At 51.0% G+C, this 14,474-nt stretch overlaps 1 protein-coding gene across 1 annotated transcript in view; it reads left to right on the top strand.

Annotated features, from left to right (window-relative positions):
* The window catches only part of GPSM1 (G-protein signaling modulator 1), a 51,150-nt gene that overhangs the window by 4,741 nt on the left and 31,935 nt on the right, over positions 1 to 14,474 (top strand). Inside the window, exons 5-9 of the mRNA XM_010079651.1 lie at positions 782 to 905; positions 2,096 to 2,211; positions 2,471 to 2,626; positions 4,343 to 4,451; positions 7,095 to 7,221. Coding sequence (XP_010077953.1) covers positions 782 to 905; positions 2,096 to 2,211; positions 2,471 to 2,626; positions 4,343 to 4,451; positions 7,095 to 7,221 — 632 coding nt within the window. The remainder of the gene's footprint in view (positions 1 to 781; positions 906 to 2,095; positions 2,212 to 2,470; positions 2,627 to 4,342; positions 4,452 to 7,094; positions 7,222 to 14,474) is intronic.

The raw sequence follows: 14,474 nt of genomic DNA on the forward strand, positions 1-14,474 counted from the left end.
CTGAGCTCTGATAACCGTTAGGCTAGTGGTAGCTGCATGGGGTACAAGACAGCCATTTTTACTGAGTCCTGTTGGAAGCATTTCTCATAGCAGGGATTTGTTTCCTGGGCCACTGAGGATGTGGGAGCTCTGGAAAATCTTTGTTGCAAAGAATGAGATAATGGGCTCGATGTTGTTGAAAATCAGGCCACTGAATTAGATTTTTGCATGTTGCAATGAGTTAGGAATATTCCCCTGGGATGCCAATTTATGGCAAATTAATCTCAGGGGAAGGTGCGAGAGGGACTGCAAGCTTTTATAAAATTAGAGCTAAAATTCATCCTGGCTTTGCCTTGGTAAAACCCAGTGTAGTTTAAAGTGTGATCATGCAATTAAGTTCAATGTCTGCCCCTCAGAGCTCTATTTGGAAGCTCAACTTCTATATCCTGTAGCCCCTGCTGCTCTCTGCTGGCCTTGATGAGAATGGATCCCTGTCTCTCCATTGCTGGAGCCACAAACAGAGGCTCTCCTTCATCTCAGGGAAGAGCCTTTCACTTGAAGTCCCAGTTGTCCTTCTCATCTGTAGTTTATCTTGCCCTTCTCCCCAGGTTTGTCCCTGTCCTGTGGCTGGCGCCGATCACCAGACCTTCACCTGCCAGGGGATGCACCGGACAGTGGCTGGGGAGGGGAAATGCCTTCTCCAGGGCTGGCTCTCCTTTCTTTAGGTGCAAGGTTCTTCTCTGTGTCTCTGCAGAGTGCGGTGGCTGTGGCTCACCAGACGTACTGCTCTGATCTCTTTCAGGAGGAACCTGTCCCTGGTGAAGGAGCTGGGGGACAGAGCTGCGCAGGGCCGTGCTTATGGCAACCTCGGCAACACCCAGTACTTGCTTGGCAACTTCAGTGAAGCTATAGCCTTCCACAAGGAGGTAGGAAACCACCTTCTTCCTGGGGTCCGGGGCTGAGCCTGGCTGTTGGGGACCAGCCGTTCTTCTCACCACAGCCCAGGAAGTACATGGAGGCATTTGCCCTCAGCTTTTTTCTCCCTCCCATGTGTGCCCCAGGGTCTGGCCCTGCTGTACAAACTCATGCTGGGCAACATCTTACTCCCATCAGCACCTAATGAGCGGCTTGAGGGAAGGGTGCTGTTGGCTTGGAAACCAAAGGAGATGTCTAAGGGCAAATTTGCAGCTGGGCCAGCAAGGCCTTTCTGCTCTTAATTTGTGTCGGTCTAGATTTTAATAAATGCAAGCCATGAATTTAATTAAGCTGCTGGAAGAGCTGTTGATCAGGAATAAATGTTCCTTGTAGAACATAATAACTTTCTGTAAAGCTTTACAGAGGGGTGAGGTGATGCAGTCTCTGCCCCAATTCAAATGCAATTCAGCTTCTAGTTCAGAGTACATACCAGTTTCCTTGCAGTGGAAGGTGCTCAGCACCTTGGAAAGTCAGCCCTGTCACAGCTCTTCTGATTTTTAAACGCTGGAGGACAGCAGCCAGCAGTGCTTTGGGGGAAGGGGCTTGAAAGGGGCAGGAAAGCTCTGTGCAGTATTTGGGAGCAGGAGCAGGTGCTGGGAAGTGGAGAGCAAGAGGTGGAGAAGCTCAGGGAGCAGGGGGATGTGAGAGGAGAGGCAGGACGGAGGTGCAGGCCGGGGGCTGGGGAGCAGCTGCAGTGCAGATGGTGCGATGGAGTGCACACGTGTGCGTGTTCATTCTGTGCCACAGCACCATGCGAGGTGACAACCTGCCTGTCAGTCTGCTGATCAACCACATCCCTTCGCAGCCTCACCTCCAGCTCTCCATTTGCCTCTTTATTTAGCTATTGAAGTATGTGCATAGCTCCTTTGGCACCTCAGCTAAAGAGGTGTGCGCTGATCAGGCTGGAGTGGGAGTTAGAGGAGGATGTGACATTACTCCCCCAGTTCCAAAGGCCCTTCCTGATCCTGAATTGCAAAAGAGGGAGAGATTTCCTGCTGCATCCAGCACTGATAGGCATGGGCACCACTGCCTTGCTGGGTGGGGGCTTTGCAAGCTGAGAAGTTAACCTCTGAAAGAAGCCGCTGTGAAACAGAAACCTGGCAGTGGCCAGCCTGTACTCACCAATCTGTGTCTGCTGCAGCGCCTGGCCATTGCTAAGGAGTTTGGGGACAAGGCAGCTGAGCGGAGAGCATACAGCAACCTGGGCAATGCACACATCTTCCTTGGGAGGTTTGACATCTCTGCTGAGTACTACAAGTAAGTGCCAGGGGCTAAGGCAGACTCAGGGCAAGTGTTCCCTGGAAATCTTGACCTATTGCAGTGAATTCACAGGCTTGGGGATGTGACAAGGGACCTGGAGGCCAATTGCATGTGTGGTGCTCAGCAGTGGCAAGCAATGCAGCCACCCGACAGCCTGCAGCATGTAACGGGCACGTGCCAAAGCGGTGACTTTCCTGTCCCCTTGCAGAGGTGCCCTGCAGTATCAGATCTCTTCATTTCCACCTGTTCCATGCAGGAAAACCCTCCAGCTCTCCAGACAACTCAAAGACCAAGCAGTAGAAGCCCAGGCTTGCTACAGTCTTGGAAACACATACACGCTGCTTCAAGACTATGAAAGAGCGATTGAGTACCATCTGAAACACCTGGTGATAGCCCAGGAGCTGGGGGACAGGTAAGGGGCTGCCTCAGGAGGCAGCGTCTCTGCTCTGGTGGGTTCACAGCACTGACCCCCCTGTTGATTTATTGTTCTCTGCTGCTGAGGCTAAACAGCAGTGACACGTATTCTTGAAAGTCTTTAGAACTGTCTCAGAACCCAGGCCTTAGTCCAGTCATCTGTCAAAAACATAACCTGATTGACAGCTCTATCATGTCCTTCAAACCTGGAGAGTGTGCCCTTAATGCTGTGTCTGCGTGGGCTGAGGGAGGTTTCTGATAAGAGGCACTTCAAGAAAATGCATTGTATTCAGCCCTTTGCAAAGTGGCTGCTGCTGTTTTATCTCAGAAGGGCCCCTTTAAGCTTCCTCAAGTTCACAAAATTGTATCTTCCATAGAAACTGTGTGGGCAGGACAGGTACACACACATATATACACGTGCTGCTTTGTCCTGTTGCTCTGAGATGATGCTGGAAACTTCCAAGTAGAAACAAATGGAGATGATACATTTTGCTTCTTGGTCTCATTCTTCCTTCTTTAGGGGGCTTGTACTCCTTTTTTTTTTTTTTTTTTTCTTTTTGAGGGAGAGGTTGGCCCTGTCTCCTGGATAATGCTCTCTGTGATCCTAGAGCCTTCCTGCAGCTAAAGTGACTTTGCAGCCGCCTTGTTCGGTGTTACTGCTGACGGCTCTTGGGCTGTCCTCCACTAGATGGAGCAGAGACATTAAAATGGGAGCTCTGTGGCACTACCAGGGCACTATCTGTTCAGAGAAAGTCTAATCCCACCCCAGGGTGAATCATGCTGTGGGGGTGCAGGCCTGTGGGCTCCTGCATTTCTGGGAACACACCCTATGAGCAGAAGGTATTGAACAGGGTGACAAGAAAAATGTTTCAATGCTGATCAACCCGCCCAAACCTCTGAAAAGGGAGTTGCAGTCATGCTGAACCTCCCCCTGCGCCCCCATATGCTTTTTTTATCCCATCGCCCCCCACATCTGCTTATTTGCACAGCTGAGCAGGCTCTGATGAGCAGCAGGTCTCTGCCTGCTTGTGCAAACAGGTACTGAAACCGCCAGAGATACTTGGGTGCCTGGCAGGACTGGGGGTGAGGGCTGCCCGGGGCGGTTTCATGTTTGTCCGCTTTCTATGGCTTCTGAAAACCAGAAGCAGCGCCCTGGGAATAGGTCAATATTTGCTTGGCGGTTGCCTGCAGTTTCAGTTTGTGCGTGCTCCTGGGCGATGCAGTGCTGGTGTGGAGCGGGAGAGTGTTGCATGCCTGCAATCTTCTCTCCTTGCCATGTTCTGCTAATTTAGCTCTGGGCTGTTGAACTAAAGGGTTGGATGCTACATGTCCTCTTGTTGCATTGTGCATCTCTCGGGAGGAACCTTTGCTGTGTGAAGTGGAAGCTGGATGGCAGCTCCGGCTTCTGCTCCCAGACTGGTGGCACAAATGAAGCCAAACTGTTCTGGCCCCTTGCTGCACTGCTTAGCTTTTTGCCACTGGGTGCAGGCCCACTTGTGAGGCTGTTGCTTATTCCCTGATCCTACTGACCTCAGTGTAAGAAGAGTTTAGGATGTACAGTGCATTTAATTTTCCTTTGCAGAACACTTCTGTAGATTAAAGCATAGCTAGGAGGCCCGGCTGTTGGTGCTCTAGAGAAGGAGGCGCTGAAAAGGCGGCTGTGCTGCCGGGTTTTGCCCAGCATTTCTGTGGTTGACAGCTTCCTGTTTTGCAGGGTGGGAGAAGGAAGAGCCTGCTGGAGTCTGGGAAATGCCTATGTCTCCCTGGGGAGCCACGAACAAGCCTTGCACTTTGCAAGGAAACATCTTGAAATCTCCCAAGAGGTAAGAGAAGCTGCTTCAGATCAGAGGGAATCAGCCATCCCTGTTGAGAGGAAGACTTTATTTTATGCCAATAAGTTATATTACTGTAGTTCTCTTGCTATGACTGCTCTGGAAAGCCCTTGTCTGTGTGCTGTTTCAATGGTCTCTTTAGGAACTGCAGAGCGTGGCTGGAAAATATTCTTTATATGGGAAGCTCCCAGCTTTCCCTTTAATTACAGCGAGCACTTTTGCTGTGCATTGCTCTTCACTGATACTCCTGGGTGACAGAGGACCTGGGGGCTAGTTGTCTGGTCTGCTGGCCACGTGTGCACCCAGCTGCTGTGAAGGAACCCAATGCCTCTTGGTGTCCAGTTGGTTAGTAAGACCTTTCCTGAGCACAAGGTGCTCTGATTCTGACTGAGATGGACTGTGTGATTCTAGCTGTGGTCTGGCTCAATTTGCTAGCAAGTACCTGGAGAAAGCACTGCCAGCTGCTGCCCAGCGGCTGGGTGCTCTAAACCTGCTGTATTTTGCACTGCAGCACAGTGTACGTGTGACAAGTTATTTCCTCTCAGCGGAGCTGGCGGGGGGTCCCAGCTGTGAGGTGGTAAACTCTGGCATTGTCCCAGTACAATTGATTGCTGACACTGGATGAGCACAGCCTGCAGCTAGCCCTGCGCCACTGCTGCACCGTCTGGGGTTTCAGGGTGTAGCTACTCTCTGTGTAGCTACGCCAGAGAGGTGTTTGCCCAGCTAACTGCAGCTTTCCTGGTGCAAAAACGTATGGTGTTGTCAGAAAGCAAGAATGCCATTGCTTGGTCTCTCTAGCGTGCTATGAGGAAATCTGCTGTGGGCTCTTTAGTCTTCCCCAGCTGAAGTAATTGCCCCATTGAAGCACTAACTGAAATCTCCATATGCAAGTGCTTCATGTGTTCTCCTGCCTGTCTGTTAGGTTGGCTAAATCTTGGGGTAGGGCTGACATAGCAGCCTAATTACGAACTTAATTATACTTATCAGACATGCAGAAGAAATACTGTTCTTTGGCCTTGTACATTTTTAGGACAAATTAACTTTTCCAGCTTTCGTCTGCTCGGGCTGTTGCAGCGCAGGGCTGATTACTCAGAACCAGCTGGCAGCCTGGCGGTGTGCAGTGCAGATGAGGGGTGATGGGAGGACAGGAGCAGTGGTGATACTGGAGGTTTCTGGGGGTGGAGGGAAAAACCTGACAGGGTGGGGGTTCACAGTGGTGTTCTCATTCTGGGGTGATGCTGTGATTACAGGGCATGTCAGTAGTAGGTTACTCATGGCAGGTGGCTAATATACTCCTCCACATCTTTAATTATGGAGCAGTGCAGAGACTGTCCGCTCGTGAGGAGAGCCTGCATTAGCTTCGAGCAGCTAGTGATTCTGTTCTACAGCTGATGGTTTATTTTAGCCTTGGGAACCAAGTGAGCTGCATGTGCTGTTGTGGCAGCACCAGCATTTTGCCCAGGAAAAACCTGCCTCACATTGCTGTCCTGCCAGTGCGTTCCTCCGATTTTAAAAGGGCCTTGGAGAGGATCTGAAACGAGTGGATGTCAGGGAAGCATTGAACAGCATCAAGGACTGCGAAACCTAACCAGGACATAGTAATTTCTCTGGAGATGATGTCAACAGCAAATCTCTTGTAATGGGCAGGGTATTTATGCCTGACGATAAGCCATTTGATCTGCCTCCCTTTACTAGTGCTTGGGGCTTTGCCATAAATAATGTGGGGATTTATGATTTTGTTCTAGGATGGCTCACGCTGCAATCTATCTTGAAGGACCACAAGGGAGCTGTTGCAAGGCATTTAATAGGGGGTCAGGCTTCTCCAAGGGAACAGCCAAGGTCTTCCTCTGTCACAGATGCTGCTGTTCCTCTGAAGATTAGAAGCTGTTTCTGAGTGACCTCTGTTTGCTGGTGATATGCAGCACAGTAATTTTCTTGTTTCATTAAACTTTTGAGGAGGGCTCAGCAGCGTGTCCTACAACTCCCCATTTTAAGTAGCAGGAGCTGTTGGAAAAATCTCTTCCTGAATATGTAACATCAGCTCTCTGAGCTTCAGGCCAGTGAGAGATGGAAATTTGGAAAAATTTGGACTCCAAAAGACTTTGGAGTCTTGTGTAGGTATATCACTAAGAACAACTCAAAGCTCTATAGATCTGAGCCAGGAGAGAAGGGCTTTGGGAGCACCCAAGCCCTCAGTGTGACAGTGCCCACGTGGCTGACAGTAGTGGGGCTGTCTGGTGCTCAGTGACGATGGAAATACTCAAAGTGGGCTGAGAGTTTCAGGGCTCTCTGCAAAGCCATACACGGCTACAGGATGGACCAGATGTGCACATTTATCTCTGTAGCAGTGGGCAAGCTGTGCCCCTCAGTTCATTGTACCAAACTCCACAGAAATGAGGTGCAGCCGGTGCACAGCATGCAGGGACCTTCTCTCTGATTCCCACTGAGGAATGGTTCTGGAGAGTCGCTTTGGTGCTGAAAGCTGGGCTGTACGGTCTCTTGGGTGTCTCTGAGCTCTCCTCTGGCTGGCTGTGTGTTTGCTTTGGTATGGGACTGGAAAACCCTTTGCTAGGGGCTGTTTGCTTCGGAGCACGTTGCCTTTTTACCAGCTGTCCTGTTGGTTTCACCCTGTAGATCGGGGACCGGAACGGCGAGCTGGCAGCACAGGTGAACATGGCCCAGCTCAAGTCAGCCCTCGGCTTGGGCCCCGGGGACGAGGATGTGGGCTTGGCTCACCACTATTCTGGCTATGAAGCACAAGGTGAGTTTCTGGGCTTTTGCTGGCACTGAAGGGGCTTGGGAAAGATGTGGTGTGGTGTGTGGGGATGGGGAGGTGTTTGCAAATGGGCAACATGGGAGGAAATGGGAATGCGAGAGCAAGATGAGGCTATGGAGTGCCTTTAACAGAAAGGAGACTGCAGTATGTTTGCTCTGTGCTTTCTATAAGCTGCGCGGGCAGGGAAGGATCTGTCCCAAAAAGGGCTCAGAATGAGTTAATGGAATTAATCTGCATTGGGAATGAGCGTCCTCAGGCCAAGCAGCAAACCAGCTTTTGTCTCTTTTAAAGCTCTGCAGGGCCCTTTTAACTGATTTGACTGATAGAGCAAGCTTTCAAAAAGGTGACTGTCAGGGATTTTTGGCTGCTCTTGTTCTGATTAGCACCCAAGGAACAAGCCTACAGCATGGGCTGAAGGCAGGCTGTGAGCATCGGCAAGCTGGGTGCTGTCTCACCCCTGAACAGCTGCGGTGATGGAAGCAAAGAGGTGGCAAGGTGTGCTCACAGCAGAGAAAATGGCTTTACTTGCCATCCTGGGTCATTCTGCCTCTGCTCCTCAGAGAGCAGGAAAGAGCAGCTGTGTCCTCGCCCCAGTGTGCTGTCACCCTGCCAGCCTGACGTGTGTCCCCAGCTCAGGGACCGTCTGCCTGTCCTGGACCTGCCACTGCAGGCATTAGTGGGTGCCTGGCATGGGGCACCTCCAGCTGGTTGCTGTCTCTGTGGACAGATTTATTAATTCACACAGACCAAACTGCATCCCGGGAGGTGCCGGCTGATTAAATATGACCTTGTTAGTGCAGACACGCTTTCTCAGGCGGTGTGTTCCTGTGTTCTCTTTCCTGTTGGTAGAACTGCTGTAGAGAAGATGATGCTCGGGTTGAGGCACGGTGTCCTGGGTGGGAGAAAAGCCAGCTGTGAGTGTTTGCTCGCAGTATTGATCCTGAAGGTGTAGCCTGCTGCGTTATGCTTTTCCTGAGAAGTCGAGCTGTGGGCAAGAGAGGCAGCATGTCCTGCTGAGCCCCATCAGGATCTGCGGTGATCTGTTTCCTCAAAAGCCACGTGGGTCACCCCAGCCTCCTTTTGCACGTCAGGTCCATCTTTACAGCTGCTGGGAAACTTATTAGTGAGGGAGTTGGGTTCATTCCCAGCATCTCGTTAGGAGCTTCCTTTTGGTAAATTATTTTGTAGTGAAAGGGGAACAGGAAATTAACCTGGATGGTGCTTCTGCTGCTGGGACAGCGTGAAGTGAGGAGGAAACAAGCTGATGGGCTGCCAGGTCCCTCGGGCTGGGGAACAGAGGGGTGCAGGTGGAGGGCAGTGCCCAGGACTGCATGGGCATGAGAGCACCGCTCTCTGAAATGCGTTTGACTGCATGTGTGAGTGTGTTGTGTGGAAGAGCTGCAGCAGAAGGGGTTGGGCCAGATTTAGCTGGGAGAGGGGCTCTGCAGCTCTGGCCGTATTGCATAACTAGGAGTGCGCAGCCTTTTCTTAGCTGGAAATAAATGAAAAAATAGAGCAAGGGCGTCTCTGCTCTCATAACATGCTCCCCATTGAATCTGGGCTTGAATGCAACCTGCTATGGACTGGTCTGGTGCTGTCCTGCTGCAGGCAGGGCAGGGAGGGTCTTGGGGAGAGCTGAGCCTGGTGTGTGCCAGTGTCCCTGACAGCAGTGGTGACCCAGCCTCGCTTCCTCCCTGGCACAGCCCCACTTGATGGCATCTCACAGCATCAGACCTGGAGAGCACGTGGCACTGAAGGGTTGGGATTTTTGCTTAAGGCACGAGGCAAGCCTGGTCAGTCGCTGGAGGCGAGGCAGGGTAAGGCAGAGCCAGCGTGTCACCCATGGGCTGCTCCCTGCCCTCCAGTGATCCAGATGTGCCTATGCTGTTAACATCTGGAGCCAGTAGTGATTTTTCTCTTGTCTGACAGCGCCAGAGCCCTGCCAGTCTGTGTGTGTGTTGGCTGCAGGGTGGGAAGGGGGGCTGAGCAGCTGCAGTCAGAGGCGGTGTTCGCTGGAGGTTGCAGTGACCTTGTTAATCAGCAGTGGCATTGCGAACATTCCCAAGGCTGGGGCTGTTGTCAACAGCAGGACAAAGTGTTCTCTGGAGGAAAACCAGCAAATGACTGGGGCTTGCAGTGCAGGAGCACAGTGCCTGGGGCAGGTTCCCTTACAGAGCAGGGCTTCGGTGGGTGGTGGGGGATGCTGCCCCTCGCCAGGTCCTGGGAACCTGCTGGGGAAGCAGCAATCAGCTGCCCCAGTGTTTTGTGGGCTGGGGCTGTGCCGTAGCATCTTGCTGGAAGAAAGGAGTGTGAGCATTGCAGTACTTAGCCACGTGCGTGCTTTTCCACGTGCGTCAGGTGGGAAAGGTGCTGTCCCTGTTGCAGAGATTTGGACAGAGAATGATCTGCAGGACAGCCTGTGGAGAGGATCCTGCCTCCCTTGATTTCTCCTTAGCTTTTATTCTGGCTTCACCCCTCTTATTCTGAACTTCAGTGGAGTATAAGAGGCCACCAAGGTGTCTCTGAGCCCTTGAGAAGAAGGGAGATGTATTTAATGGCTGCCAGGAACTTTGGTACCCTCCTGTGCACCTATTAAATGATTAGAAAAGCATAATTATTTATATTATTAATAGCAGCAATCTACAGCAAGAGGAACATCTGTTTCTGTAATAGGAAGCAGGTGAGAGAGTTGAGATTCAAGCTGACTTCTGAAGTAGCCGTGCCTTTTGATGTCAACAAGTCTTGTGGTGAGGAGAGCTTTCAAATTTTTTTCCCTTCAGATTATTTTCCCTGCTTAAGGTTATAAAAAGTCTGCATATTCATAAGGATGCTAAAATCATCTGATAGGGCGGCATCTTCTAAAACACATTAATGAAGCAGGTAGAATAAAGTTCCACAGCAAACTTGATTTCTGGGAGAATCTGTACAATTGGCTGAGAAACCCTGAGCCAGACCATCAGACTGTCGTGTCCTTCACAGGTGACTTTTGATTCTAAGTCTTGGGCATCGTCCTCTGCCAGGGGCCTGAGGCAGGAAGGAATGTCTGATGTTTTCCTCTGCTGTTTTGGCTCCTCTTCTTGAGCTTTCTGTGGTTTTAATTAATATTCTGAGAGCAACTGGATGTCGGAAGACAAAGGTGGAGGCCAGGGAAGCGGGGCAGTGCTGCAAGAGTCTTGTGAAAGCAAAGACCTTGTGAAGAAATGCAAACAGAGGGAGCTTAAAGCAACAAACAGAAAGAACTAGAGAGTAGCTAAAACATGAAGCAAATAAACAGAGGTGGTGTCTGTTTCTCCAAACACCCAAAAATGTGGCCCTGAAAACTGGTCTTGCCCTCTTTCACACACTGGAAGTCATGAGTTGAGTACTGGGAGGCTTTTGCCTTTGGAGAGAGGTAAGGGAACCTGCTGTGGCTGTAAGGGAGCTGTTCTGTAGGACTGACGGCAACCATGAACAAAAGAACTGCTGCCTGGTGCTGGGAGATGTCCCAGGGTGCAAACACCCAGCTCTGCCCTTGGCACTGCTGCCAGATGTGGGGTGGGAGCCCTGGCTGCCCTCTTCTAGATCCCTTGGTTTGGGCTGAGGTTTCAGTATCTGCTCAGCAAGGAGCTGGCTGTGCCCAGTGCTTGGTGGGCAGCGGTGAATCAGGAGCATGGAGCTGAGCCTTCCAAAGTGAGAACTGACTCTGGGCTGCTTTTCATCTCTTCTCAGCAGGGCATCAGCCTCGGTCGTCATCTCTGGTGGCAGCTGTTAGGAGACACTGAGCAAGACCTCTCCTGGCAGCTGGGTGTAGGTGGGGAGGGATGCAGGTGTTCCAGGAGGTGTTGACATATAGATGCGTTCAGAGCATTGTAACCTGGTTCCTGGCATGGTTTCTGTGCTGTTTGCAGTATGCAGACCCTGCTGCCCAGCCGTGCTCAACAAGCTCTGAAGGCAGGAGAGGACTTGCTGAGAGCCTGACTTCCCCCGGTCTCTGCCCATCTTCTGCTGAAAAAGGGCAGGCACAAGGCGAGGCTGCTGGTTCGGTGTTCAGGAGCCTCCGTGCTGGGTACCACTCATCCCTCCATGCTTCAGGTTGTATTCTCAGTTGGTGAAGTGTGGAACGGAGCCTGGGTGGGGACGAAACCCCTCTTCCCAAGCAGTAATCTCCTCTGTGTGGCTTTGAATGTGGGTTTTTGCATCCTCCCTGCAGTTTTGAGCTTGCCTTCTTCACAGGAATCTTTGAACCCTTGGATCAATTAGACATGGAAGAAATCTGCTTTTATGTTTCCCAGCCTGTTTGTTTGTTTGTTTACTTGCTTTAAAGATCTTTGAAGTATGTAAGGAGTGTTTAGGGCTACTGCAGTATGCTGGATTGACCAGCCTTCTGTTGATGCAAAGCAGGAAGGAGGCAGTGCTGCTAACCCCTGCCAGCCTGTGCCAGAGGCTGGGATGCTGCCCAGTGGCAGGGATGTTCCTTCTCCATGGTTTCCTCAGCCTGTCTGCGAAGGACTCTACTGGGTGACGGCAGAGAGATGTGGCCCTCTGAGACCAGCATCCTTCTGACAGTGGGACAGCCTTGTTCACTGGGGCTGTGATTTTGATGTCTAGGTCGTGTTTGCCTTCTGCTCAGCAGATGAGGGTGGGGTGACACCACTAACAGCTGAACCTGCCCTGTTCTTACTGGGCAGACTGAGTAAGCATGGCAATTGAAATTGCTTAATATTAAGTATCCTCAACTGTATTTGATTTTTCCCAGGAGCTAATGGGCTGCAGCTCAGCCTTTTTTTCATTCTGAAAATGAAAGCCCGAGGCCGCACTGGTTAATTGTACCTGCTTGTGCAGGGTTTTGATGGATGAGGTTGTTGACCGAAGCAGAGTAGCTTTTGGGCAAGTGGAAGGCAGGATGCGAGGTGATCCGTTTGCTTTATTGTGCTCTAGCAGATGCTCAGTGGAGCCTTAGGTTCTGAGCTCAGAGGAGTGCTGGCGCAAATGTTCCCACGTGCCTCCCAGTAAGGCACCTGCAGGAAGGTGCCCAGAAAGCCCTGTCTGTGGTGGTCCCTGCTGTGGTGCTTCAGAGAGCAGGGCAGGAGGGAGAAAAGTGCTGCTTGTGTGGGGGCTTCTTGAGTGAAGATTTAAGACTTCTAAAGGATGCCTCTTCATTATCTCTGTAATGAGTCTCTTCCAAATGTGAGTAACCTCTGCTGTTACAGCTGTTAAATCATTCCAGCAGCACTGATGGGGGGATGAACCTCTGAGTCATTTGAATTTAAACCAAGTAATTTAGCACTCAGTTCAGACTGCCCCAGTATTGGCTTTATGAAGCTTTAAAATCTTCTTCTCAAAGCATTAAGAAGTATTTAATGTTCCTGTTTCATCTTGCTCTGTACGTGAGCCTCCTTCCCAGCGTCAATGTAAAGTACAGCAAGGCTTCTCAGCTCACAGCGGAGGAAATGCTCCAGGACTGGAGGAGAGGATATTGTGCTAATGAAACTCAGGTGCTTGTTTTATCTCGATGCCAGGGGAGGCTGCAAGTGCTGGAAGGGAGGAGTTCTTGAAGCCTGTGGCAGAGAAGGTACAACGTGGCTTTTGGCGAAGCCATCTAGTAAATCAAGGGACTTCTTGTTGTGGGGAGAGCTAATTTTCTGGAAATTGTCAGTTCCTTACACAAACTTCTGCTCCAAGCTGGGAAGCCTGACGTTCCCTTTGGCTGCTGTTCCCGGCTCCTGCACCCATCCCAGCTCTAGCGTGTGCCATCTGGTTCCCAAATGCACTTTCCACAGACTTTCACAGTTTCCTTTGGTAGCCAGTGCATAGGAGATGCTCATGGTTGTTATGCTCTGCTGTCTGACAGTATGGTGGTATGATCAGGAACCAGATGCCTCTGCTTACTGTATCTTCTTACAGCACAGAGCAAGAAGGGGCCCAAGAATAAAGTTCCCTTTCTCGCCCAGCTAGAATTACAACTTATCTCAAAGGTGTTTGTGTGGATGACCATGGTCTGCTTTGGGACCTCACTGAGCGAGGCCAGGCCAGACCCTCAGCGTGAGTCACCCTGATCTCTGGACTGACCTCGGGAACCGTCCTCCTTTACTCTGCAGCAAGGCTGGCCCCTCGCCTGGCAAGGACGAGCACTCAGACAGCAAACCTTTGCTTAGCAAAGAGACCTGGCAGCTTACAGAGACAGAACTCAGAGTCCAGTGTGGCCAGCCATGTGCCAGTAACTGGAAGGTGCCTGGCTGCTGCGAGCTGGGGGCTGAGTCACAACAGCATCCAGGAGGAGGATCATGTACATTGCCTCTCTCTCTTTTAGAGGATGTTACTGGCAGTGTTTGATCACTGCAAGGTTCTGATGTGTGTTGCTCCTTCTCTTGCCCTCCCTGAGTCAGTCTGCAGGACACAGCTGCTGTAGCTGGGCTTGTCTAGCTGCTGGAGATGCTGCCTGTGTTAATTACTGTGTGTTGCTTTTTGGCTCCAACTCAGCTGCTTTTTGATCTCTGCTTGTTCAACACAAGCTGATAATGGAAGACTGGAGGCCATGAGGCTCTGCTATATAGTGGCAGAGAAAACCCTGCTCTCGGAAGAAAGCCTGCCAAAAGCTCCTGCCAAGCGTTTCATGGCTGTTCTTGAATTAGCCCTGAGGTTACGTGCCTCCTCCCAGCCTGCTCCACCCAGTTCCGTTCATCTCCCAGAAAATCCTCCTGTCCCCACACCTGTTAATCTATTAAACAGACCATTGCCTGGGGGAGGTTATGGTTACAGGAGGCTGCCTCTGACATGGCTCCAGGCTTCCCACAAGCTCCAAGGCTTGTATTTGACTGTTAGGTGTTGCGTGATGGGGTGCACTGTGTTTTCTAGATCCTGCAAATGCACACCAAAATACTTCATTCTTTGTCCTGAATTGCCAGCACTTCATTTGCAAATAAGCCTTATTCCAGCCCTGCTCAGTTAGAGAAAAGCTAATGCCCATCGCATGTGTGGGGGACAACTGGAATCAAAGATGTGCCCAACATTGTGGCCATTGGTAATAGTTTGCAGAGCTACAAGATGTAAGATCACCTTGTACTCAAAGGCTGCAGCTTTCCTGAGCTACTTTGGTTTTACTCCCACTGGAGGAATCTAGTTCCCTTGTGCCATCTCTGTCTCCAAGGAGGGCTTTTGCTCCAGGTCTTACTTCTTCCACGTGAATGTGAAGGCTCTTCCAGCACATGGTCTGTAGTGCCTCCTTATTCCCTCTCACCATCGAGAAGCCTCTCTGCTAG

This window comes from Pterocles gutturalis, unplaced genomic scaffold (assembly GCF_000699245.1).
Source record: "Pterocles gutturalis isolate BGI_N339 unplaced genomic scaffold, ASM69924v1 scaffold10211, whole genome shotgun sequence".
Lineage (NCBI taxonomy): Eukaryota > Metazoa > Chordata > Aves > Pterocliformes > Pteroclidae > Pterocles > Pterocles gutturalis.